This window comes from Passer domesticus, chromosome 6, assembly GCF_036417665.1.
Source record: "Passer domesticus isolate bPasDom1 chromosome 6, bPasDom1.hap1, whole genome shotgun sequence".
NCBI classification, from domain to species: domain Eukaryota; kingdom Metazoa; phylum Chordata; class Aves; order Passeriformes; family Passeridae; genus Passer; species Passer domesticus.
The window spans coordinates 53,620,199-53,646,575 of record NC_087479.1 but is presented as its reverse complement, the minus strand read 5'-3'; the positions used below and the strand labels follow the sequence as shown (position 1 = coordinate 53,646,575).

General features: G+C 53.1%; 3 protein-coding genes across 7 annotated transcripts in view; 2 read left to right on the top strand and 1 right to left on the bottom strand.

Annotated features, from left to right (window-relative positions):
- The window catches only part of DNAJC17 (DnaJ heat shock protein family (Hsp40) member C17), a 41,653-nt gene extending 15,720 nt beyond the window's left edge, over positions 1 to 25,933 (bottom strand). The window contains exons 1-13 of one of the 5 annotated variants that reach the window (XM_064425740.1): positions 25,779 to 25,933; positions 24,345 to 24,414; positions 23,420 to 23,478; positions 22,614 to 22,701; positions 22,151 to 22,233; positions 21,651 to 21,747; positions 21,255 to 21,304; positions 20,667 to 20,744; positions 19,624 to 19,704; positions 18,642 to 18,770; positions 6,830 to 7,013; positions 2,304 to 2,517; positions 749 to 895 (exon numbers count right to left, since the gene is read on the bottom strand). In XM_064425740.1, coding sequence (XP_064281810.1) covers positions 749 to 895; positions 2,304 to 2,517; positions 6,830 to 7,013; positions 18,642 to 18,770; positions 19,624 to 19,704; positions 20,667 to 20,744; positions 21,255 to 21,304; positions 21,651 to 21,747; positions 22,151 to 22,233; positions 22,614 to 22,701; positions 23,420 to 23,478; positions 24,345 to 24,414; positions 25,779 to 25,856 — 1,358 coding nt within the window. In that variant the 5' untranslated portion in view covers positions 25,857 to 25,933. Of the gene's footprint in view, positions 1 to 748; positions 896 to 2,303; positions 2,518 to 3,436; positions 3,623 to 6,829; positions 7,014 to 12,128; positions 12,338 to 14,270; positions 14,310 to 18,641; positions 18,771 to 19,623; positions 19,705 to 20,666; positions 20,745 to 21,254; positions 21,305 to 21,650; positions 21,748 to 22,150; positions 22,234 to 22,613; positions 22,702 to 23,419; positions 23,479 to 24,344; positions 24,415 to 25,778 lie in introns of those variants that run through there. The other 4 variants (XM_064425743.1, XM_064425742.1, XM_064425741.1 and 1 more) reach the window with 4 other exon arrangements.
- GCHFR (GTP cyclohydrolase I feedback regulator) lies at positions 4,463 to 11,900 on the top strand. Its single transcript, XM_064425753.1, has 3 exons — positions 4,463 to 6,601; positions 7,608 to 7,702; positions 11,026 to 11,900. The coding sequence occupies exons 1-3, from the start codon at positions 5,921 to 5,923 to the stop codon at positions 11,147 to 11,149; spliced, it is 900 nt and encodes a 299-aa protein (XP_064281823.1). The 5' UTR covers positions 4,463 to 5,920; the 3' UTR covers positions 11,150 to 11,900.
- C6H15orf62 (chromosome 6 C15orf62 homolog) lies at positions 14,936 to 16,161 on the top strand. Its single transcript, XM_064425756.1, has one exon. It carries the CDS (start codon positions 14,936 to 14,938, stop codon positions 15,449 to 15,451), a length of 516 nt encoding a protein of 171 aa, XP_064281826.1. The 3' UTR covers positions 15,452 to 16,161.
- Positions 25,934 to 26,377: the final 444 nt, after the last annotated feature.

Below are 26,377 nucleotides of genomic sequence, written 5' to 3'. Positions count from 1 at the left end.
CCCTGCTGAAATGCCAGCTGGCACCAGCCCCCAGGTCATTTGGCTGCCCAAATTCCCCCACTGCTCTAAAAATGAAATGCTCCCACTGCTCTAAAATCCCTCTTTAAATGACATTTCATCCCAACTGCTCTGGGAAAATGTATATAGCAGCACCAGGTGTTTTGGGACACACTTCCATACCCCAAAAGCTACAGAAGTGGTCAGATTCAGGCACAAGGGAGCAGCACTTCCTCAGAAAATCAGCAGTCACAGGGGCAGGAGAACTTGTTACCTGTCCAACAGGAATAAACCTGCAGCTCTATTGGCATTTTTAATGATGTTCTTACACCACACAGAACCTTCTATCCTGTGCAGGGCCAGGAGTTGGACTTGGATGATCCTCCTGGGTCCCTTTCACCTCAGGATATTTGCTGATCTGATGATTTGATCATTTTAATATAATATAAAATATATTGTCTGGAAATTTGATTTCCAAACTCTCTCACTCCATTGCCAGGCTGGACTCGTACTTCCCTTCCTTCTGCAAGGTTCCTTAATCAAATTGTTTCTTTAAAACCCCTCAAAATGTTTTTTTCCCTTTCTCTTAGAGGATCATTTCAGATCTCTGTCTGGCCCTGGCAGTAACACACTTACTGTAACAAAGGCAAATTAGAACAGGCTGTAGGGGAAGAAAATTCCCTTCTGTATATTCCAGATTTCCCAGATGTGGCACCAAACCCCCTAAAACCTGTCCCAGTGCTCTGCTTACCCCCCTTCACTCTCTCCATCATCTGTGTTGAGTTTCCCTGAGCTGGCTGTGAAATAAATGGAGCTGGAGCCTGTGGAGTCACTCCTCTCCCTGGAGAAGGGGAACTTCCTCCGGCGAGCCACGCGCTGGGTTTCCTCCAGGTGGGTCCTGGAGGGAAAGAAAAAGGAAGAGAAATAAATATTTGGCAGTGAAATGTCTGCTATTCCCCTTCTCCTCTCCAGCAGACTCCAGACAAATCCCCTTCTAGGCAAAGAATTCACGAGGTGGTTCACTCCTGCTTGTACAAACTCAAATGGAGCTGATGTTGTGTTCTGTATGATATATAATATATATTACACAATATAATGTATCTAATATAATGCATTAGATATGTTATTTTATATCATATATAATAGATATATGATATAAAATTATACAATAGACATAACGTATTATATATAAAATTACAGTTATATATCATATAATGTAACGTTATATTATGTATATATTATTGTTATATTATGTTATATTACGTATTAATGTATTATTATTGTGTTGTTATATTATGTAATATATAATGTATATTGTATAGTATATCATATACAGTTATGCCATATATACTATGTTTTACATATAACTATATAATACATTATATAACATAATGTATCTAATATAACGTATTAGATATGTTACACATCGATTATATATTATAATATATTATATAAATAATATTATATATTATGTAATATCGATTATATTATATATAATTACATAATATATAGTTATATAATAGTTATATAGTTATATAACTATATATAGTATAATAGTTATATAATATATAGTAGTTATATAGCTATTATATAGAATAGATATAGATAGTTATATATATCTATATATATAATATAATATATATTATATATAATATATATAGTATATATAACAGAGTGTATTATTACATTATGTATTCTGTATATACTTAGGAAATTTTAAATATTTATATATTTATTATATATTAGGAATATATAATATTATATATTATGTATTAGGTATTCATGTATTCTTATATATAACATATAATGTATACTGTATAATATATAATATGTATATTATATAGTGATATATGTTATATAATATACAATATATTCTACATATAATTATAAAATATAGAATATATAGTGTAATGTGTCTAATATAATGTATCTGCAGGTAAAGCAAACCCCCCTCCAAGGACAGCCCGTGCCAGCCCCCACAGAATCCACAGACGTGATATCCAGCCCCTGCAACAGGAACTGGGGTGACAGCACGGGCTCAGACTGGAAATTTAGCTTGGCTGCAGGGACAGGATCTTTCCCTGCGAGGGCTGGGATGGTTTCCCAGAGAAGCCGTGCCTGCCCCATCCCTTGGGAGCGCTCCAGGCCAGCCTGGGCCGGTGGCAGTGTCCCTGCCGTGGGTGGCAGTGTCCCTGCCGTGGGTGGCAGTGTCCCTGCCGTGGGTGGCAGTGTCCCTGCCGTGGGTGGCAGGGCTCCAAGGTGTCTCCCAATTCCCGGGGCTGTTTCCCGGGCGAGAGGGGCAGTACCTGATCTCCCCCACGATGCCCGCGGCCAGGTCCTGCAGGCTGCTCCTCAGCTCCTCCACCTCCCTCCGCAGCTCGGCCACGTTCCTCACCACGAAGTCCAGGCGCTCCAGCAGCTCCAGCTGCTCGTCCTGCCTCAGCAGGGGGCTGGGCACGGCTCCCTCGGCGTCTCCCGCCGGGAGCAGCGCCCGGGGCACCGGCACGGGCACGGCCTGGCCTGCGGCACAGCACGGCACAGTCAGGGCCCCGAGGGACAGCACCCCGGGGGGAGCACGGCTCTGCTGGCAGGGGACGGGCTGGCTGCTGATGGGGACACCCAGGGGACACGGGGGAGCAGCAGCTCTGCTGGCAGGGAGAGGCTGGGAGGGATGGGACTGCTCAGCCTGGAAAAGCAAAGGCTCTGCACTGACCCAGCCTGAAGGAAACATGGAAAAGGCTCTTTGCAAGGGCCTGGAGCAACTCCAAACTGAAAAACAGGAGATTCAGATGGGATACTAGAAGGAATTTTTCCCTGTGAGTGCTGAGGCCCTGGCACAGGTGCCCAGAGAAGTGTGGCTGCCCCTGGATCCCTGGCAGTGTCCAAGGCCAGGCTGGATGGGGCCTGGAGCAGCCCGGGACAGTGCAAGGTGTCCCTGCCCAGGGCAGGGGTGGCACTGGATGGGCTTTAATGTCCCTTCCAACCCAAACCATTCCAGGCTCCCATTATCCTGTGATCACTGTAAAAACAGGGTTTCACTTTCTGTTGCCGAAGTTTGGCACAGACACAGATGAAACTCAGGAAGTTCAGGGTTCCGAACCAGCACTCCTAAAAGCCCAACCCCCCAAACCTCATTCCCCTTATCCCGGCCCCATTCCCCCCTATTCCAGCCCCATCCCATCCCATTCCCCGCATTCAGTCCCTGTTCTCCCCCACTCCAGCCCCATTCTTCCTTTTCCATCCCCATTTCCCACATTACAACCCCACTCCCCCCGTTTCAACACCATTCTTCCAACTCCAAGTGCGTTTTCCACTCTTCCTATTCCAACCCCATTCCATTTCCTCCACTCCAGCTCCTGCCTCCCTACCCCACTTGCCCATTCCAGCCCCATTCCCTCCATTCCAGCCCCATTCCCCCGCATCCCGACCCGGCTCGTACCGCGGCACGGCGGCCCCGCCGCCTCCTTGGAGCGGCGGCGCATGACCCAGATGACGCCGAGGCAGAGGCCGGCGCCCGCCGCCAGCCCCAGCGCCATGCCCAGCCGGGGCCCGGCCCGGGCCGGCTCCGCCACCGGCACCACCATGGCCGCTCGGCACCGCCCGCGGCGCGGCGCGATGGCGTCACGGAGAGGCGACAGCGGGGTGGGGAGGGGGGGGCGGTCTGGGGCGCGTGACGTCACGGGCGCGCGGGGCGGCGAGGCCACGCCCACAGCGGCGCGCGCGCGTGGGGACAGCGGGACAGGGACAGCGGGACAGGGACACCGGGACACGGGGACACCGGGACACGGGGACACCGGGACACGGGGACACCGGGACACGGGGACAGGGACACGGGGACAGGGGGACACCGGGACAGCGGGACACAGGGACAGCGGGACAGGGACACCGGGACACAGGGACAGGGACACCGGGACAGGGACAGCGGGACAGGGACACCGGGACACCGGCACAGGGACACCGGCACAGGGACAGCGGGACAGGGACAGCGGGACAGGGACACCGGGACAGGGACAGCGGGACAGGGACAGCGGGACAGGGACAGCGGGACAGGGACAGCGGGACACAGGGACAGGGACACCGGGACACAGGGACCGGGACACAGGGACCGGGACACAGGGACACAGGGACAGGGACAGCGGGACACAGGGACAGGGACACCGGGACAGGGACAGCGGGACACAGGGACAGGGACACCGGGACACAGGGACCGGGACACAGGGACCGGGACACAGGGACACAGGGACAGGGACAGCGGGACACAGGGACAGGGACACCGGGACAGGGACAGCGGGACACAGGGACCGGGACAGTGGGACAGGGACAGCGGGACACAGGGACAGGGACACCGGGACAGGGACACCGGGACACAGGGACCGGGACACAGGGACCGGGACACAGGGACACAGGGACAGGGACAGCGGGACACAGGGACAGGGACACCGGGACAGGGACACCGGGACACAGGGAGCGGGACACAGGGACAGGGACAGCGGGACACCGGGACAGGGACACCGGGACACAGGGACACCGGGACAGGGACAGCGGGACAGGGACAGCGGGACACAGGGACAGCGGGACAGGAACACAGGGACACCAGGACAGGGATAGGGACAGCGGGACGGGGATGGGGACAGCGAGACGGGGACACCGGGACACAGGGACACCGGGACACAGGGACACCGGGACACGGGGACAGGGCTGTTGTAGTGGGGGAGCTGGGCAGAGCTGGCTGTGGGGCTGTGGGCACAGAGCCGGCGGGTTTTGGGGTGAGGTAAATGGATTTGAGGTGGAACAGGCCAAGGAGACAGGAATGGCCAAGCAATCATGCCAGGCATTTGGGGCTGGAATCCTCCCTTCTGCGGGAAACGTGGTGGGATACCCCAGGAAGAGCTTCTTTATCCCAGAATTATTGAAACTAGAAATTGCTTTTTCTGGAAGGATTCCTTAGGGAAAGGTGCCAGTCAGGAGAGGGAAAACCCTCCGTGTGTGCTCCCTGCTCCTGGGGGTTTGGGCAGAGCCAAAGAACCTTCTGCTTCCCTTTACCTGAATTATTGGGAGCAATTCCGAGCCAGCCCAGTGCAGGGAGAGCTGGGAGCAGCCAGCTCGGAGCCACAGGGTGATAATGTGCCTTGGGATGATGGATGAGATCTGGCTGCCTCCCAGGTTTTGGTATCTCCTCCAGAAATTCAATATTAAAGTGTTATGTATAGCTCTGCTCTCATTTCCCTCTTTTTTCCTTCCTATCTTTTTTTGCCCAGGAAAGAGCCACATAAGAGTCAGAGGCAGAGCTAGGCAGGCTGCCAGAACCCTGGCTGGTTTTCCTTTAATTTCTGGAAAGGTCTGGGTTTCATACCCATATAATTCCCTGCGTAACCACAGAGCACACGTGCCCAGCAGAGGTCCAGAGGGGTCATGGATTTTGGGAATTCTGTCAAAATCCAACCCAGCAGGGTGAAATGTGCCCTTGGTTCATTGGGCAACAGGTTTGCACTGGGACAGGAGAGCAGTGAGCAAACATTCCAGCTGTTCCAGGACTTGGGGAAGAGGCTCTGCTGGGGATGGGAATGATCAAAACAAGCTGATGTTTAACCCTGGGGGGAGGTATCCCACAGGGAACTCCGAATGGACACACTGGGATTTGTGGGACGTGCTTTGGGGAGAGACCATCAGCCTCTGGGGTTTCTTGTGTGTCACCAAAGCACCAACAAGTCAGTGACAATGTCAATAACAACAATTAACAGCAACAACAATAATAATTATAACAACAACAACAATTAATAATTAACAACACATCAATAATAGTGGATATGCGGCGCCTCTGCCTCCTGGTCTCAGGAAATGGGACTTCTCCAATTATGAAGGAATTTAAACCCCCCATGTTCTCAGATAATAACAGTATAAAAAGAGATTATTTTCCAAAAAAATGTTGGTAATGCTGAACAATCCTGCTTCAGGGGAATGTTTGGTCAGACTGTGGGGTGGGAGTGGGAATGCTCCGCAGGGCCCACCTGCCTGGCTCCTGCTCCACCATCTCCCAGTCCTCACTCCCTGCTGTTATTTCCTGGACCTTTATCTCCCTGCTATTAATTTCCGTTTTCTTCGTCTCCCTTATCCACCATCTCCCTGTCCATCATCTCCCAGTTCACTGCCTCACTGCTCGTCATCTCCCGTCCTACATCTCCCTGTCCTCCACGTCCTGCATCTCCTCTCCTGCTCCATCCTCTCCCTTCTCATCATTTCCTGTCCTCTCTCTCCCAGTCCATCATCTCCTGCTCCATCCTCTCCCATCCTGTCTCCCAGTCCATCCTCTCCCGTCCTCTGTCTCCCAGTCCATCCTCTCCTGCTCCATCCCCTCCCTGCTCCTCACCTTCTGTCCCCTCCTGCTCCATCACCTTCCAGCCCGTCACCTCCTGCCCACCCCGTGTTGGGAGGGCAGTGCCGAGATCCCGAGGGATCCATCGGAGCCCCCCGAGCCCTCCGGGAGCTTTCCCCCCGCCGCCCGGGGGCGGGACCGGGGGCGGCCCCGGGCAGGTGCCCCGGGAGCGGCGGCGGCAGCGGCGGAGCGGAGATGCCGTACCTGCTCATCAGCACCCAAATCCGCCTGGTGAGTGCCGGGGCACCCCCGGCGGTGGGGAATTCCGGGGGGGGTGGGCAGGGACCGACCAGGGCTCAGCCCGCGGTGCCACCGGAGCGATCCCGGCGTGGGCTGGCCCTGCTGCTGCTGGGGGGTTCGGGGTGATGCGGGTTTGGGGGACCCAGCCCCGTGAGAGCCCCCGGTGTCCCCACCGCGGCTCTGCTGCCCCAAACCCTCGTGTCCCAAATAGCGACTCACTTGGGAAACTTGCAGTGGGATCCCACGAACGCCAAAGGGACGGCCCCTCTTGTCCTTGCAGATGGTTTTCCCTCGTCCCCAAAAAGCCATCCCAGGGTGGAAAACGCGGCCAAGGGGGTGGGCACGGCTGGGATCTCTGGCTGGGATCAGTGTCCAGGAGCACCGGTGGGATTGCTGGCTGTCCCTGTCAAATAAAGCCACAAAGCAAACATTACTCCCCGGCACTGGCAGCAGCCACATCCTGCAGGACTCTCCGGGAGCCCAGAGCTGTGTGTTTATCTGGGGTTTCCCTTTTCCTGACATCCACAAGCCTGGATCTGCTGCTGTGGTTTGGGGCAGGAAGCAGGGGCAGTGAAAACAGCAAATGAGCAAAGGGAGGGAGTTGTGGTGGACACTGCTGCTGCTGCCACTGGAGGTGACCCAGAGGAAGCAGCAGTGGGTTGGGAATGGGGATTTGTGGGGATGCTGCAGCACCAAAGCATCTGCTGGGATCGTGCAAGTTGATTGAGTGATTATGGATGAGGTACAGGAAGGGACACATGGATTATGGCACTGGAGGGAACAGCCTGGAGCAGCAGGGCTCAGTCTGCCCTCCAGAGACTTTGGAAGCTCTGCTCTTTGCCAAAGGGGCAAAACAAACATTTCCAGTGTGGAACATGGCATTGAGCTGAGGCTGGAACCTTCCCGGGTGAGCAGCTGCAGTGGCTGGCACTGAGGGCCCCTGCTGGGAGTGGCCGTGTCACCACATGTCCCTCACCACTCTGTGCCTGTCCCACAGGAGGCTGGGCCCACCATGGTGGGCGACGAGCACTCGGATCCCCACCTGATGAGCATCCTGGGGGCCACAAAGAGGAGCACGCTGGGGAACAACTTGTAAGTCCTCCTCTCCTTATTTCCCCAAGAAATGCAGAACATTTTCACTGCTGGAATTCCCCACAGCACCTTCCAGCTGTACAGTTAATCCCAGGACTCCCATGTGTCCTGTTAATGAGGAAATGCTGCCTGATATTTCACTTGGTTCTTTCCTTTGCTCTGACCCTTGTTTTAGCACCTGACCCCCCTTTCCTTCTCTTGGTGCCATCCCTGCCTTGCTCTGCCTGTGCCTTTCTTGGTGCTGAGACACCAGAATGCTCACCCAGTTCTGTCCCTCCCAGCTGCAGTCTGTCTGTCCATCCCATCCCATTCTCCAGTGCAGCTCAAGGCTTCACCTGAGCCAGCCCTTCCCAACAGCTCGCAAATCTTTTCCATGGGCAGCTGAGCCCTGGGGCTGGAGCTGCTTCCCATTGTGTCACCCCTGACTCCAACCCCTCCCAAGCTGTGGATATTTGACACTTCTCCATGTCCCCGCCTCTGACCGTGCTGAGTTTGACCCCAGCCTTTGGCCAAGTGCCACTCAGAGATGTGACCAGCATCTTCCTCATGGTTTGGCCCACTTTTTTTTCCTCACTTGATATCCCACTTCCTGGTTTTCCCTGGAGTGGGAAAAAAAACCCAAAACAACAAAAAGCAAAACAAACCCCCAAATGCAAAAGAACTTGACAGAGAGGAGCAGCTCGATTCCTGCTGTGTTCCATGTGCTGTGGTGTGGAGTAGGAGGAGAAGGCATTAAAACAGAAGGTGCATCCCATCCCAAATGTTCCCAAGCTTCCATCCATGGAGCTGGGAAAACCCTCCTACTCAGCACCAGCCTGGCCAACACCAAGGGCTGGATCCTCGGCTGCTGCAGTGTTCAAAATCTCAGTGGGCTGGGAAATGTCAATAGTAAGGAGATAAAATATAAGCAGAGAGGGCCGCCCCATGGCAGCTGCTTTGCTGGGGGGTTTGCCGGGCTGATCCCTCTCCGTGCTGCTATTCCCAAGCCCGTGGGTGGGGCAGAGATTGGCAGCAGTGCCAGAGTCGTGCTGCCACCCGCCGTGCGGAGCCCGGAGTTACGCAACGGGATGGGAGACAGAGAAACACAACAGGCTCCAAGAAGGACCTGGATCCTGAGAGATTTGGGCAAGGATCCCTGTGATTCAGGAGGAAAAAGAAGGCAAAGACAGATAAAAACCTCTGTGGTGCCTGTCCCAGCAGCTGGGGGAGCCGCAGCACTATAAGGAACAGAAGCACCACATTCTGCCTGTTTTGGGGAAGGGATGTGAGCTCCTTATGGGATCTCCCTGCTGGATTCGCCACCTTTCTCCTCTCCCTGTGGCCCGGAGCGTTTTGAGCTCCTCTTGCCCCACCTGCTCCTTGGCATGGCCTGTGTCACAGCTGGGAACTCCGCTGTGTCCCTGCGGCACATCCCTGCGGCACAGCACGTCCTCCCCGTGCCTGCCTGAGCACTGGGGAAAGTCCCCTGGCTGGAATGTGGCTGCTGGCACCCCCAGGAGCACAGCCACGTGCCAGCCCAGCCGCCTCCTCCAGAATCCCAACCAGAGCTCCGGGATCTGCACTGTGGCCGAGCAGGATTTTCCATCCCCAGTTCCTTCATGAGCAGAGCCTGGCTATGGATGCTGCAAACCCCCTTCCTGCAGCGCCTTGGGCCTCAGAAATTTAGCCATGACCTTGTAGGGAGCTAGGAAAGGAAAAGCCCAAGCTGCACAGACCTGCTGGGAAACTGGGATGTAGGTGAAGCTGAAATCCCTGTAATGAGGGAGCGCACGGATCCTGTTCCACAGCTCTGCACAGACACACGGCCCCTCATTAAGTCCCAGAAGGTGTGGGGAGCAGGGATGTGGTCCCTGCCCTCTCACTCGGGGTCAGAGCCCTTGGGGCAGCCAGGTGGGGCAAGGGGTGGGGTGGGTTTACCTGGAAGAAAAGGCTTTGCAGGTATCCCAGCCCCTCCATCCCGACTGGATGCACACGGAGATGGCAGCAGATCTGATACCCAGAGTGTGCAATCTTCATTTCCCTCAACACACAGCTGGGATAAAGCCTTGGGAGCTCTTGCCTCCTGCATTTAGCTCAGCTACTCAGTTTTTTAGGTTTCTACAAATCCCTGCCTCTGCTACTTCCTCTGAATAGTGGGAATAATATTTACCAGCTCCCACTGCAAATCTGAAGGGTATGTGGCAACCCTCCTGGAGGAAGAACAGACTTCAAAGACACTTATAATAATGCACATTATCTTTACACCACATCTATAATTACAGCCAAGTACAGTCTGTCTTGAGAAACTGGAAAATCTCTCACATCTCAGGTTATTTCGTGCTTTAAAGCACTCCCAGCTCCAGCACGGGTCTGAAATCCAAGCAGGAGAAGCTTTGGAAAGGCTTTTGGATCTTTTTTTATCGTTATTAGTAGGAAAAGCAGGAGAAGCTTTGTTCAGGTGCCCAAACAGGATCCCCAGTGATCCTGCAGCCCATCATTATCTGCTCTTATCCAGCACTGTGAGTCAGCTACAGCTGAGCTGCTCTAAGCCTTATCCCAGAAGTCATGTCAGAGGAGAGGCTGGCACATCCAAAGGTCCCACTGGCCAGCTCAGCTCAGCTCAGCTGTCCCCAGCCAATTCAGCCCAGTCTGTGCCTGGTCCCTTCACTGGGGAGCAGTGTCACAGCCCTGGACCTTCTGGGATTGAGGGGTCGGAATGTGGGAATGTGCTGCAAGCCTAGAGCCAGCACAAACCAGCGGGGAATCAGAGCTGGACAAGGATCCCAGTGTCAGCTCCCAGGCACTGCTGGAGCAGAGGAGCCTGGGCTCCACCTCACCTGGCACCTCCATGCAGGATGGATGACTACTGGCTTTCCAAAGGTTTCCCACCTGGTTGAAAGCAGCACTTTGTTCCAATCCCCAAATTCTAACAGTCCCTCAAACACATCCATCTCACAGACTCTGACATGGGTAGAACACTGGGATTTCATTCCTTAGAAACACCTGAATCATTCCTCTCCTCCTCCAGGAATTCCCAGTGCTCACTGTGTTTACCCTCTGCTGCAGTGCCAGCCCAGTTACCGAGCAGCATGTGGCTCTAGACACCAGCCCCTGAGCCACATTCCCATTCAACCTGATCCTTCCCTCCTGGACAGGATTCCTGCGGTTTGGCACCTCGGGCAGTGCCTTCCCCCGGGGTTAACCAAGGCCCTGTGTCACACACACCCGAGCCAGGTGTGGCTGCTGGTCTTAGAGGGATCAGGAGCGAGGCAGGCTCACTTACACCAAGGAATTCCCACCTCTTCCTCCCCAGCTCACCTTGTTCCCATCTTTCCTGGGTGCAGCTGTGAGTACTACGTGAACGACGCCCCGCGCCTGGTCCTGGACAAGCTGGAGAGCCTGGGCTACCGCGTGGTCAGCATGACCGGCGTGGGCCAGACCCTGGTCTGGTGCCTCCACAGGGAATAGCCAGGGAGAATCCTGCGCTCCACCCGGACAACATCCTGCTGGAGATCATCTTATAGGACTGGCAGCAAACTTTCCCCCCTTAATTCCTTCCTGTCCCAGACTCCAGGCACTCAGGCAGGGGGAGGAATGGCGCAGAGGCAGAGCTGGACCCAGTGGAATTTTGCCATCCCTGTTCCGTTTCCCAAGAGCAGGGGGAGGAAGGTATGCCCAGAATTTGGCAGAGGGAACAGATGGCTCCAGCTCTGCCTTCGGCGGGATGGCAGTCTGGCAAATTCCAGCTTTTTCACATTTTAATCATGTATTCAGCATGCCCTGGAGGAAGCTCAGTATCAGCCCTGTTTGCCTCCTCCTCAGGCTGCCCAGAGAACTCCATGCCTTCTCCTAGGCCAGGGGGTCAGGGGGGGACAGCAAGCATGGACACCATCCCATCTCATCCCTGAAATCCCAGAGGGAACCACTAAGCCTACTCTCAGTGCTCTGAGAATCCCTTCCCTTGGCAGCAAGGCCTGCTTCCATCTCAGCAGCACCACCAAACTTCCAGATCCCAGACTGACATCTAAGCCTAATATGGGATTCCCAAAATAACACAGGAAGTGTTGTTGTGTGACTATTGCAGGTGCAGGCTCTGATCCCAACACTGCTGAAATGTTTGGGACTGTGCATGGATTCTGCTGTGGGGGTAACACCAATAAAACATTGCTCCAAAGAGACCAATGTCCTCCTGTGGGTTGTTTAAAGCTGTTGCCAAATCCTTCTAGATGCACGGCTCCCGAACGAGCTTTCAGGAATTAAAAGCTCCAAGGTTTGGTGTTCTGATGGCACCTCTCACCCCTTGTCCCATGGGATGGGGCAGCTGCTCTGGGCACACACACTGACAGGGTAACACCTGCACTCTGTGAACCTCAGGCAGCCATTCCTTCCCCAAACCTGGACAGGGATAAGGGCCGCAGTCCCTGGGAGTTTCTATTCCCACAATACCTTTAGAAAAAAGGAGGTTTATTGGCTTAAATAAAGAAACAGCTCTGAGGGGACGGAGGGGTGGGAAGAATCCATACTCTCATGCTAAGTGTGGGACTTTTCCTCCTGGTCTTCCCTCTGGAGCTGCTCGATGAGCTGCTGCCTCTCGGCCGCCTGGCGCATCCTCATCATCACCAGGCTCTCGTAGTCCCGCTCCGACACCACCGACGCCTGGCAGGAGCAGGAAACACACACAGCCTGTCAGGGACAGCACAGACTCCCAGACTTGCCCAAATCCCCCTCACAACACCAGCGTTCTGGGCAGAAAATGGTTTGATCCCACAGAAATTGGGTGAGGGGGGTGAAAGCTGCCTGGCTACAGCAAACAAGCAGGAATTGTTATTAAAATGATTATTAAAAATAACTGGCAATGAGTGTGGCTGGTGAGGAAAGCTGGACAGACATGGAGCCAGCATTCCACGAGGCTGGACGGGGCTTTATTTTGAATGACAAGATCACCCTGCACCTACAACGTTGGTGCCCGAAGTCCAGCACACACTTCACCTGTTACAAAGGCTAATGCCATAAAAATCAAACCTTTGTGGATGACTCATGCAAGTGACTAACTTCCAACTGTCTGATGGTGCTGAGGCCTTGGCACACGTTGCCCAGGGAAGCTGGGGCTGCCCCTGGATCCCTGGAAGTGTTCCAAGCCAGGTTGGACAGGACTTGGAACAACCTGGGATAGTGGAAGGTGTCCCTGCCCTGGGATAGACTTTAAGGTCCCTTCCCACCCAAACCATTCCACGATTCTAACAGCTGCAATCAATGACCTTGGAGGTCTTTTCCACCACAAACAACTCCACGATTCTAAGCAGCTGCAGAAAGAAAACCACCAGGGATGTTCCCAAACCTGACACAGGAATGGAACAGTTTTCCAAAGCTCCCAGAGCCTCCCTGCTGCGTGTGGCAGCAACTGTCACGTCAAGGCAGTTGATTGCAGACTCTGCCTAATGAACGTGGGCAGCAGATGACAGCTGCTCCGGTGCTTTGGCGCTGCTTCCAAAGCCATTCCACACTAGTAGGTGGCCGTGCTATTTTGGATGTATGAAAGCACTGCAAGGCTTGGAAACATCCAGCTCATTCCTTGACAGTTCAGGTGGAAATAAGAGTTTCTTGACAGAAGGTGAATGGAAAAAACCCTTTCGTATTCCCTTTTCTAGGAAGTGGGTTAAGTGGTGATCACAGAGAATCCCGGAATCCCAGAATGGTTTGGGTGGGAAGGGATCTCAAACATCATTTGGTTCCAACCTCGTGCTATGGGCAGGGACACTTTCCACCAGCCCAGGCTGCTCCAGCCTGGTTTTGGACAATTCCAGGGATGGGGCTGCCACAGCTTCTCCAGATATTGAAGGATTTCTTAGGAAGCAGAAGGGATATAGAATAGAATACAATAGAATGCCTAAATAAGTCTCTGCATGGAAACATGGGCAAGTGCAATTCCTTATCCTGTGCCAGCAAAGTGGTTCCTCCGGCTGTGAGGACACAATGAAAGCCCACAACAGATAAGGAACATCAAGAGGGAAATTAAGAGTCTAATTGGTGTCTTAGGAGACACCTGAACAAAATGACCTTTGGGTACTGGCAGCAGCAGTGTCTGAGAAAGCACCGATGCTATCAGCCCTCAGCCGGGATCCTTCCAAGTCCCATCCACCAACCCCAGGAATTTGTGGGGCTGGATGGAAGAGCCTGCCTGACACTCATGCAGATGAATCACCCACACAAACCTGAAGCCCCACCTCACCCTGGGACTGAAATTTAAAAGAGCCAGGAGATTATTTGCAGCCTGGTTTGGGAGCTCTGCTGACACGAGGAGCCCTCGGAGTGGCAGGAGGAAGAACAGCCTGATCCAGGTGGGCTCCCAGCACGTGCTCCCGGCTGCCTGAGCGTGGGCTGAGGCTCCGCCACTCCACACACCTACTTCCTGCAATCCTGGCAATTACCAATGGAGTGAAACCCGGTTTCTGACGTGGCTGACTCAGCAAGGGCTTGGCTCAAAACAAACACATCCACGCAGGGAGCCGCAGCCCGGGAAGCAGCGACGGGTGGCACATGAAGGGACGGCAGCGGCAGCGCTGCAGAGTTTTGGCATTCTGGGTCCAACCTGGCTGAATTCCTGGACTCCTGGCTGAATTCCTGGACTCCTGGCTGAATTCCTGGACTTGCTTCTTCATCCTGCTCTCCGAGTGCTCCAGCAGCTTCTCCTCTCCGCTCCTGGACTCCGGGCTGCTCCAACACAAGGTGTAAGTCACTCCTGCACTCCGTTCTCCCAGCGTTGTCTCCCGCACTGTCGCTTTCTACATCCCCCTTCTCCCGTACTCCCTGGGTTCCTTCGCTGGGACTGAGTCACCGTCTCGTTCCCAGCCACCCACGGCGCTTTTCCGGCGGTGCCCCTCCGCACAAGGTGCCTGGTTACCATGGCACCCGAGTGCCCTTCTGTTCTAGATGCCAGATTAGATCTGTTCTCATGGTGACTGTGCCTCTGCTGTTCCCCACCAGCCCGGAGCCGCAGCACACGTTTAACGAGCTCGCTCACACGCCGCCGCTCCTCTCCACTCCAGGGGGAGACTCCTTCAGATCCAAGACAAGCCAAGTGCTCCTTGCCACGGCGTGGAGTTTGCATTTCCTGCACTACCAGCCTCTCTGTGTTCCTTGCAGCTCCGGGAACGGGGCAGGAAGAGGTTGATCCTGTTGCGTGGCTCTCTGCTGATCCCTGGGCTCCCGCCTGTGAGGAGTCAGCATTCCTGCTCCTCGCTGCCTTTCCTCACCATGGATACTTGGCGCAGGGGGTCCATCAAGTCCACCACCTTCTTCCGACGCTTCTCCCTCAGGAGGCACAAAAAGCTGGGCAACCAAGTCATCATCCTGAACCAGAACAGCCACACTCTGGACAAGGACGGCCAGAAGAGGGAATGCTTGAGGGATCTGAAGGACAAGTCCGAGTACCTGTCCTGTCAGAGCGAGCAGAACCTGGCCAAGGCACAAGCCCCTCCCAAGCCTCCCCGGCTGTACCTGGACAGTTCCAGCTGCCCCAACATCATCGACCACACAGATTCCCACTCTGACCTCTCCTTTTCTGATGCTGCTCCGTACCACAAAGCCACTCCGACGCATAAGGACCAAGCTACAGACCTCGGCACATCAGAGGCAGGTCTCCCAAACAGCACCACTCTTCCCGACCTGGCTGACCCCTTCCTGTCCTTCAAAGTGGATTTGGGGCTATCGCTCCTCGAGGATGTGCTGCAGACCCTCAGGAAACAGAACCCGAGGGATTACGCCATTTGAAGGTACTCGTTGTCCATCACATCCCAGTTACTCACTGCTGCTGCCAGCTCCTCCGATTCCAGCAGGAGGAAGGATACTGGAGCACGCCTGTTGTGTGTGGCCTGTTTTGTTGTCCTCGCCTTGCCCACCACAGACCATCCCTGTCCTTGCCAAGGAATGCTCTGGAGCAGAGCTCACAGCCCTGTGCTCAGGTGAGAGCACTGTCTGCTGTCCCGTGGGCAACTTTCCGCTCTCCACCCTGGGAATCTCCCACTCCGGACTGCGCGTCCCATCCTCAGGGAAGACTGGCATTTTTTGGGAAAGACTTATTTTGGGGATGTGACACTGTGGGGCAGGGATTTGTCATGGATTGCTTGTGGAACAGCAGGCAGCCTGCAAGGAGGCAGCAGCACTGCACCCCGAAGCCAAAGCTTTGAGGGCTGAGAGACGGGAACTGGGGCCTCTCCTCCCACCATGTTTGGATGTGAAAGCTCAAAGCTGTTCCTCCGTTTTTTCTCTTCCTCCTTGTGGGTTTCTTTTCCCTTAACTCCAGTGCAGGTGGCACTCCCAGCCTGGAAACAGGTAAGCATCCAAGTAGGCTCCTGCTACAGCACCAGCAGTGGATTTATCCTCCTGGCAGGAGAAGAGAGGTCTCTGACACTGCTGCCTCACGCATGCACTGAGCTCCCAGCTGTACAGACATAGAAGAATAAATGTATCTGTGACTGGAAGTGTCTGGTTGCCTCATTTTATTGAGAACAAGCCACAGAAATCCCAGGCACCAGGAGCACAGGGTATCTGGAGTGGCCCAGGTCCATTCTCCCTGGCACTGCAGGGTTTTATGGTGGGGGAGGGACACTTGTGTGGCTCTGAGGGAAGGACAGAGCTGCTGGAACTGGATTTTCATCTGAGGAGAGCTCACACAGCTCAGGGCAAGACAGGAACAGCTGCCCACCCTGAGCTGGACAGTGGGAAAGGCTCTGCCAGGCTGAGAACATTTTGGGCAGCACCAGGACAAACTGCTAAAAGAAACTACCAGTTCTTACCTTTTTGACTATTAGGGCTCTTTTAAAAAACAACAATAATAAAACCTCCATGCCCCCAGATCACCAGGAGCTTTGGAAGTGGCCACAGCAAAGTGCAGGGACACTCCAGGGAAGGCACAGCTGCCTCTTACCCTGCGAGATTCACCTCCCAAAGTTAAATAATAGGAAACAAACCCTCTGAAGGAGCTTAGAACAGGTACAAGAACTCCAGACAGGAGGCTTTTCTCAGGGCTGAATGTATAAGGAGCCCTGTCAGGGAGATTCCACTGCAGGAGCAGGGAAAGTCTTCCCAAAACTGAGCACTGCATGCTGTTGGAATGGCAAAACAAGCTCTCTGCAGCCACTGTGTGCTTTGAACCATCACACAGCTACTGCTCTCAATAGCCTGGAGTGATACTGTCCAAGCCACAGCTTTTGAATTCCAAGGGGAACTGGAGCCTGCTTGGCTGCAGCAGCTCTCCAGGAACTGCTGGTCAACTGCACCTATTACTGTAGGAGACAACAAGGCTCTGGAAGATGAGCAGCTTCCACCTGGGAACTGCTCCCAAACCCCCTGGCTGGGGTCTGGCTGTCCTTTACCTGTGGATTTTGGCACTCAGGTCCTGGCTGGCTCTCCCAGGCAGGGAGTACTGGCTGCCTGTCCCAGACAGGGAGCAGAGGATGAGTAGTGAGCATGTTGCCATGAGAACGCTGCAGGCTCGGGCTGTTTCCTGAAGCAGAGCAGCAGAGGAGCTGCTTTTGCACAGAGTGGGAACAAAACGGGGGCGGATTCAGACAAAAACACAGGGGGGGAAGCGAAGAGGAAGCAAGGGCAGCTTAAATCAGAATGAGGTAAGTGCAGCCTGGAAGCAAGAACGTGGAGCCTGGTGGCTGGGAAGTCAGCTGGGTGTGAAGGGAAGAGGCAGAGGGAACAGGGATCTGGGAGCTCACTCTGCACACTCTTGAACTGGAGGGCACGAGCTAAGTCAGCTGGAAGCAGAGCAGCCAAGAGGAACTGTAAACACGTTGCAGGTTTTAGAAGCATCCTAGTGGATGCAGCAGGAGGATTTGGGGAGGGTCTGGAGTGGGAACAAGGGACAACAGGAAAGAGAGCAGCTTGGAGATGCCAGGCTGCAGTTCAATCCCAGAAAGTGCAGCTCCTTACAGCTAAAAGCAGCAGAAAGGACAGCAAAGCATCAGCTGTGCAGCTCCTGGGCAGGATGCAGGTCCCTGGCAGCAGCTCCTCAGCATTCCCAGAGCCAGGTGGGATTGAGGAGGCTGTGCTGGGCACAGGTGAGTCACCAGCACTGTGTGCTGCTTTCCTGCTCTCCCTGCTGCCCCACCACACTAATCCTGCACCGCAGGCAGACGCTGCACTTCCACACTAACAAGCTCTGGGCATGGAGACAGGCCAAGACAAACTCAGGGATCTGAACCCACGGAGGCTGGAATCCACTGCCAAGCTCCAACTGCACCAGCAACCCCTTTGAGGAACGAGCCAGTTCTCACTCTCTGCTAGTGAGAAATTCTCAAATAACATGCTTTGGATTCTGCTTTTTGCCCCAGTTCCCTTCCTAACACTCTGGTGAATCTCCTGTGGCTGCAGGACTCTCCCTGGTCCTGCATGGACAGGATAACAATCAGGGGTTTTGATGCATAATTACAAGTAATAGCAATAAAATACCTAATAAAGCATCAAGAGAATGAATGCACTGAACAATCTCACAAGCTTAAAATATTTAGGGAGTGAACACACAAAAGGGTATTTAGCTTGATATTGCTGTCTCCTCCCTCCTGCAGACCTCTAAGAATAGAGGTTTGCTTCCAGCACTAAAACTTCCTCCTCCTGGGAATGCAGTGAGCAACCATGGCTCTCCAAAGGAACCTTTCAGCAGCTGTCACTCAGAGGATTCCAACAGTCAAGATATATTAAAAAATCCCATCAGAATGGCACTGGAGGCTTTGGGCTGAGCAGGGAACAGCCTTGTTCTTCACTTGAGGGAAAGGGAATGTGTGAAGACCCAAACAGCTCCCAGTGTGCTGCTGCCCAGGCAGGAGGTCCTTTAGAAAGCCACTGATCCAGCACAGAAAGGGCTGCTGGGAAAGCCAGGCCTGGCCCCAAGAGCTTCCACCTGACAGCACTCTGAGATTTGGGTTGTTACAGCACCAGATTTCCCTCTCCTTACCTGTGAGCTCCTGGGCTGGCTGGTGCTGTCAGGGAGGACGGTGCTGGGGCGGCTCTGGGGCTGGCCCTCCAGCCAGGAAATCTTCAGGGGGTTATTTAGCAGGCCAACCTCATTCTTCACAGCCATCTCCTGGCAGGGAAAACACCCTTCCATCATCACCTGAATTTCAGACCCTCACGAGTCCATAAGAATCATGCTCCCATCTCAGAATGGCCTCAAGGCCAAGTAGGGCACAAACAAGACCTAACCCTGCAAGTGTCCAAGGCCAGGCTGGATGGGGCTTGGAGCAACCTGGGCTACTGGATGGTGTCCCTGCCCATGTCTGGGGGCTTGAAATGGAGGTCTTTTAAGGTCCCTTCAAATCCAAACCATTCTATGATTCCACTCTGTATGATTTTAAGGCTCTTTCCAACCCAAACCATTCCAGATTTCACAGCTGCCCTACATGAGAAGCACCTCATGGTCCATACCCCTGCCAGCAATTTTGACATACAGGTCACACACAATTCTGGGGGGTTTTATCATTTAGATATGAGTGAAAGAAAAGCTAACAAGGAAACTCTCATACAGCCCAAGCTGATGGAACTACTAAAATTTAGGGTAACTGATGACTTCTGCTCCCACAGCCACATGAGTTATTATAACTCGCAGTGAGTCAAGACATTTTGGGTTGTTTTTCACTGCAAATGCCTGGTATCACCTCCAAAGCACATAAGTCCAACTCCAAGGCATTTCACCTCCAGAGAGAGCTGAGTAAGAGCTCAGTGCCTGATTTCTAAGGCAGTGCCTCTTCCCTCAGCCTGTTCCATGCACAACCTGTTTATGTGCCTGATCTCTGGGTTTGTGCCTCCAGCTGTGCCACACCCTCCTGCCTTTTGACTCTCATTACCCTTCTCCACTGCCTTAATGACAGGGCAGTGTCCTGGCTGTCACCTGTCCTGTGCCACCCCCAGCACACCCAGCAGGGGCTCTGCACACTCACAGCTGCCTTCACCGTGGCAAATTCCACCACTGCACTCCCAGTCTTCCTGCTGGAGATCAACAAATTGAGCACATCACCATACTGTGGGAAGAAAGAAAGGAAGGAAAGTTAATTACAGAGCCAGGAGAGATGTCAAGTTCAGTTATTAAATGAACACAAAGAGAAAACATGTGTTTTCACAGACAAGAGGCTTGAGCTGTCACTATTTCTGCCCTGCTTCCACTGATCCCACCATTTCTGTCCCTCCAGGAAATAATCTGGGAAGGCATGGAGCTACACACTTGGCTCTCCAGTGCAAGAGGGCTGCTGAGCTCAGAGGGAAAAGAAAGATGCCAGACTGGGACTGATCAGATCAGAGACTTGCCTGTGCCTGTCTCTGCACTTCGCACAGCAGGGATTTGGAGTGCTTGAAGTGAGGGATGGCTGCACCACAAGCACAGAGCCAGACCAAGTGGGCAGGAAGCATCCAGTGGGGAGAGTCTGCAGCTGCTCTTTCAGCCAGAGCTGTTAGCTGGGAAACAGCTCCCAGCTCAGGGATCAAAGGATCCAACTTGGTTCAAAGGTTGGATTTGATGATTGAAGAGATCTTTTCCAACCTTAATGACTCCACGATCATGCTGATGAGCTGTGAAAACTGCATAAGAAAACTGAACGGGGAAGGAAATTAACCACTCCAGTTTATAGCATGGAGTGACAGGACACAGGGAATAACTTCAAACCAGCTGTTCAGATGAGATTACCTGTTCAGATTAGATTATTAGGATAAAATCCTTCCCTGTGCAGGTGCTGAGGCCCTGGCACAGGTTGCCCAGAGGAGCTGAGGCTGCCCCATCCCTGGAAGTGTCCAAGGCCAGACTGGACAGGCCTTGGAGCAACTTGGTCTAGTGGAAAGTGTCTCTGCCTGTGGCAAGGGGTGGAACTGAATCATTTTTAAGGTCCCTTCCCACCCAAACCATTCCATGATCCTGCAACATGCACTATTCTTACAGCACTGGGATCAGGGGAAGACCCAGTAACACAAAGGGAAGAGTGTCAGACAGGACCTTCTGCAGGATCTGCAGCAGCACATCTTTGGAGTATCCCCCTCCAGTCTCATCTTCCTTCCTGCATTTCCACCTGAGCTGGAAACAAACGGCAGGAGTTAATTTTTCCCGTTTTGGATGTGCTGCCTGCTCAGGCAGCTCCCACCCCCCTGCACATTCACCACGTCTGCTATTTCCAGCCACACTCCCAGGCCTGCCAAGACAGTGATCTCAGCATGGGAGTGAGCACAGGGAACAAACTGTTTGGGGAACAGGGAGAAACGCTGCTCACTGGAATAAAAAAAGATCGCATTTGAAAGGATGCTAATGGCTCTGCCAGGGTAATCAGCAGATGTTTCCCTGTGCTTAAAGCACAGACTACTCAATCCCAGGCTCAGAAATCTGGAGCAGACAAAGAAAAGGTGAGTGAGGAAGGAATTCTAACAGCAAGGACAGGAGCTGTTCACCTGATGATGCACATTCCATGGAGGAATTTCGTCTCCAGTATAAAAAACGATGCGCCAGCTTAGCAGGGTTGAAATGTCCCTTCTGTTTTCCACCATGTTCTATCAGTTTTCACCAAAACACAGCTTTTTAAGGATGTCTTACCTTGAGCTTAGGAGTTATTTTGCCTTCTGCTCCATTTCTTTCCTGCTTGCCTAAAAACAAAAAAAAAAAAAGGAAAGGACATGGGTGAAAATTCCTCAGCATTTTGCACAATTTTTTTTTCCCTGAGAACATACATTTGATGAAACACTTTGGGATTTCCAGTGGACCATTGCAGTCCCAAAAATCCCGTGCAACAGGAACTGCAGCACAGATTGAATACTCCATGGCAGCACTTTTCCCTTTTAGGAAGCACTGATCAAGGCTAGAAACAGGTCAGCAAAAACACAAGCAGCAGACATGCTCTGAGGCATTTTCCCCTGCAAGAAGGTTGGAAAAATTCAGGGTGGAGAGCTGCCAAAGAGCCCGAGGGCAGCTGCAGGAGCTCCCCATGCTCACCTCGGCTGTGCTGCTCCCTCTCCAGGCGGATCTGCTCCCTGACCAGCCTCTGCTGCTCCTCCAGCTGCCGGGAGCCCTCCTCACGCAGGCGGATTATCTGCGGCACAGGGAACACAGCACGGGCACCTGAGGCACACAGCCACGGCTGGAATGTCACCTGGATGCTTCCAAGGACAGCCTAGGCTTCATACCTATCTCCTGGGACACTCCTCCTGCCAGTGCCCTGGGACAGCTCCAAAAGGAGCAGCCTGGTCTGGTGGAAGGGGTCCCTGAGCATGGCAAGGCTGGAACTGGATGGGCTTTAAGGCTCCTTCTCACTCAAACCATTCCAGGATTCTCTGATTCACAGAGCCTTTTGATCCCAAAGGTTAAAGCTTTCCAGAGATTATTCCTCTCCAGAGATTTTTTTTGCACCTCATCCCATGGATTTCATCAGGAATGGAAATAATTCCAGCAATTCTTCTCAAAAATAGCAGAGGGAACTAAGAATTTATCCTTACTTCTTCTTCTAATGATCTCGTTATCCTGATCTCCTCCTCTTCATTCTCCTGGGACTGGGCTTCCCGTTCTCTGGCTTCAAGATCTACAGAGAAAGAAACAAAATTAAAGCAATTCAAAGAGAACTTGAGTTTTCCCTGCTGGCCAGAGGCAGATGGATAGATCACAAACTTGGCTGCAGCTACACCAATATGCTGACAGCTCTGCTGCCTCTCCTCTGGCCCCACACACCAAATGAGCCTTAGCAATCCTCAACCCCCTAATTCTCACAGCAGGACCTAATTCCCTCCTTCCCAGAGCAGGACCGCCCAGCTATGGCTGTGGGAGGAGACTCCAGCTCTCCTGGACTGTAATAGGGATGAAGAAACCACAGTCATCCCCCATGGACTGACCCCTGGGGAAGGAGAAATGCAAGCAGCCAGCTAGGGGAGATCTCAGGAGAACATGAGGCTTTGATTTTCTCACCAAGCTTTACTTTCTTCCTCTTCTCATCGAGTTTCTGTGTCCTTGCTGCAGCCTCCTTCTTCGCCCTCCTCACCCTGTCATAGGCTGCCTGCCAAGGAACCAGCACAACAGTGGGAAACTACAGAAACCAGGAGAGAAACTGGAAAACAGGGAACACACAGGGACATCAGGGACTGCAACCCCGTCAGCAGGGCTGAAGCATCTGCTGATTCTTGGATGACAAGCTTTGCCAGTACCTGAGAAGAGGAGCTCGTGTTTTTAGCTTCTATCACCTGGAATCAACAGTTTTCCCTTTCCTGAGGGAGTTCCTTGCTCATTTTTTGGTTTTATTCTTTCCAGGGACATTTCCAGGTTCTTTTAGGCCTTGGGCAATGGGTTCTCAGCCACTTCCCCAGAGCCTCAGAAAGATCCAAGCTCTCCTGTGTCTCTCAGACAGCAAAGCCTGGAGCCTCAGGAACTGCATCCAGGTATTACTCATTTGTCAGCCCTGACTCAACAGGAATGGCAGATGTTGCCATGGGAATTTGGTGTTCCTGAATCAGGAGTGGTGTTATTAAATGGGATATGCCCCAGCCCAGCACGTTATTAAAGGCAGAATCTCAGGGCAGAGCTGCTCCCAGCAGCAAATCCCAAACACCACATTTCTCCAAGCTGTCACCTGAGATTTGATCTCATGGAGAACCAGGGGGAACAACAGCTGAGATTTGTACTCATGGAGCCTCTGTGGGAGCAGAGAGCAGGACAGGCAGGATTACAGCTCCCAGCACCACCCCAAAATCCCACCCTTGCCCAGGGAACATCCTTACCCTGGCTGCTGCATCTGTGAGCACGGCCAAGGCCTGGGACAGCTGGTGGAAAATTTCCGCTGGGAACGAGAAGAAATAAGGGCAAGATGAGGGAAACCAGGTGAGAGCCCTGGGGAAGAACCAGGAAAGACAATTCCTGCAGGGAGGTCTCTCCAAGGAACAAAAATCACCTCTCCAACAGCTTTGTAAGCCAACCTCTAGCCAGGGCCACCTCAAAGGTCTTACACAAACTTGAGAGTAAATAAAGAAAGAAAAAAACTGGAATCTTGGAATACACAAACTTAATTTTTCTTGCTGATTCTTTTCACTTTAGATGGCAATATCTCCTTCATGCCACATTCAGCTGGAGCTTTACAATTTCCTTCTCCCTCTCAGTCCTTTTCCTTCAACAAGAGGTCCTGTTTATGTTGTACTGGAAGTTGTTACATTACAGCCATCTATCCTTTAGAAGTCTTTCCTCTTGTCCCATTACATGCATTGGCAAATTGTATTTATTTTTTATAAAGATGCATTATTGCTCTTGACACAAAAGTACAAAGTAACTGCTAATTCTACAACCTCCATCCACAGCAATCCCTCGCTGCAGGCAGCTGAAATTCCCCCTTGCCCTGCCACAGATAAAAGGATTTATGGACTGCTGGTGAAGTTTGGACTGTGAGAGATACAGACCAAAGCAGTGTCCAAACAGGCAAAGGTTGGGAGGGTTTGGAGGGGCGCAGCTGTAATTCCAGCACTCCCTTGCTGCTGGTGTTTCCAAACCCAGCAGGGATCGTTCAGCCTTAAAAAATCAGAGTTAACACCAACAGGAGCAACTCCCAGCCCAGGGACACACACCCAGCCATTCCCCCAGCACTCAGGGGAGCAGAGCCACTTCCAGGAGGCTGCAGAAGGGAAAACTGCAGCAGGAAGAGCTGCCCCAGCTCACCTGCCCGGGGGTTGTCGGGGTTCTTGTCGGGGTGGCAGGTGAGAGCCTTCTGCCGGAACGCTGTCTTCACCTGCAGGGGCCACACTGGGGGTTACTGGGGGAAAACTGCTTGCTCTCTGCCAAAAACAGCACCTTGGAAACCCAAAGTTATCCCTGTGTTCAAGGGTAACCCGCTGGGCACAGGGCATGGATGTGCCTGGGGGGAGCTGGAGCTTTTAAAAGCTGTTTTGGCTTCCAGGTGTCTTGTGCTGCAGCAGTTAAACCTCAGGTTAAAAAAATGGAGAGGGGGGGAAGGACAAAAGGGGAGAAGGAAAAAAAAAAAAAGAGATAAGAAAAAATATGGAGAAGAGGAAAAAAAAAAGGAGAGAGAGTGGGGAAAAGGGGAGGAAAAAAATATGGAGGAAGGAAACCGAAGAGGAGAAAGGAAAGGAAAAAGAGAGGGAGGAAAAAAGGGGGAGATGATAAAAAAATGGGGGAAGGGGAAAAAAACCAGAAAGAGAACCAAAAAGAGGGAAAGGCAACCAAAAAGGGAAAGAAAGAGGGAAAGGAAAAGAAATGCGGGAAGGAAGAGAAGTGAAAAAGAAAAATGAAAGAGGTAAAGAGAACGAAAAATGGGGAAATGGAGGGGGAAAAGTGGAAAGGAAAACAAAAAGGGTGGGGGAGAAGGAAAACAAAAAGGGGGGGGAGAAAGAAAACAAAAAGTGGGGGGGAGAAGGAAAAAAGGAAGCCACTCTATCCCACTCCCAACCAATTCCCTGCTAGAACAAGTGGAAGAAGTTGTGTCCCGGCCCCACCTGGTGGACAAAGCTCCCGGGACTGGGAATGTGCAGGAAAAGCCCTGCAGATGACCCCACCTCCTCCAATCTCCAAGTTCCCATTTCAGCCAGGAATTCCCCCGCAGTGTCCCTCCCAACCCCGCTGTCTGGCAGGGGCAGCCATTCCCTTTTTATCCCGTTATTCCCGGGCCGAGCCCCTCCGCAGCTCTCCCGGAGCTTCTTTCCCGTGTTTAGCACTGACTAACCAACCAAACTCAATTCAAAACCGCCAACGAGTCATTCCAAGCCCACAAAATTAACTACGTGACTTTTGGGCGTTCGGACAGCAGGAATTTTGGACCAACATGGGAATTTCCCTTCTGGAAGCACATAAAGCGAGAACAACATGTCCCCGACCAACCCCGCAGCTCTCTCCTCCTCCACAGGCGGGTTCCGCCCCGCAGGATTGAGGGGTGAACTGAGGGAATGAGGCCAATTCCAGTAAAACCGGGATATGATAACGCCAATATCAGCAAAAAACGGGATTTTCCCGTCCGACAGCCCCGGTCCCGCAGCAGCGCTCAGAGCAGCCCCTCAGCTCAGCGCCGCGCCGGGAACCCGCTGCTTCCGAGGACCCGAGAAAGGGATGGAGGGGAGAGAAGGAGCCCGCGCCCCTCACCTCCTTCTCGGACGCCTTCTCGCCGATCCCCAGCAGCCCGTAGAGGTCCCGCTCCAGCAGCTCCTTATCCACCGCCATCTTCGCGCTTCCCGGTTCCGCTCCTGGCGCCGCGGTCGCTGGGAAATGTAGTCCCCGCACGCCGCCTCACCGTGCGCCGCCCGGGAAGATTGGACTACAAGCACCGTGATGCACCACGCGGTTCAAGGGAACAACACCGTCTGGGCGCGCAGCGCCTTGCTGGGCATGCTGGGTGTTGTAGTTCTTTAGCGGCGGCTGAGAGCGGGGCTAAACTAGATGAAAACTACAAGTCCCATGGGGCCGTGCGCGGGCACTGAGGCCTTAGGGAACACGTGGGTCCTGCTGTCGCCCAAGGTCACGCTGACCGTGTCCCCAAGTGCCACGGGCGGATCCACATCCACGCGCTAAATCCCTCCAGAGATGGCACTCCACCACCTCCTCGGGAAGCCGGTGGCAGTGGGGGGTGGTGTGAGCCCAGCTGCACCCTCTTCCCAAAAACATACTTGTTTTTGTTGTCCCCAAAAAGCATCCATCTCGGCCCAAGGCACAGCTCCTTGGGAAATTCTTGTCTTCTTACTGAT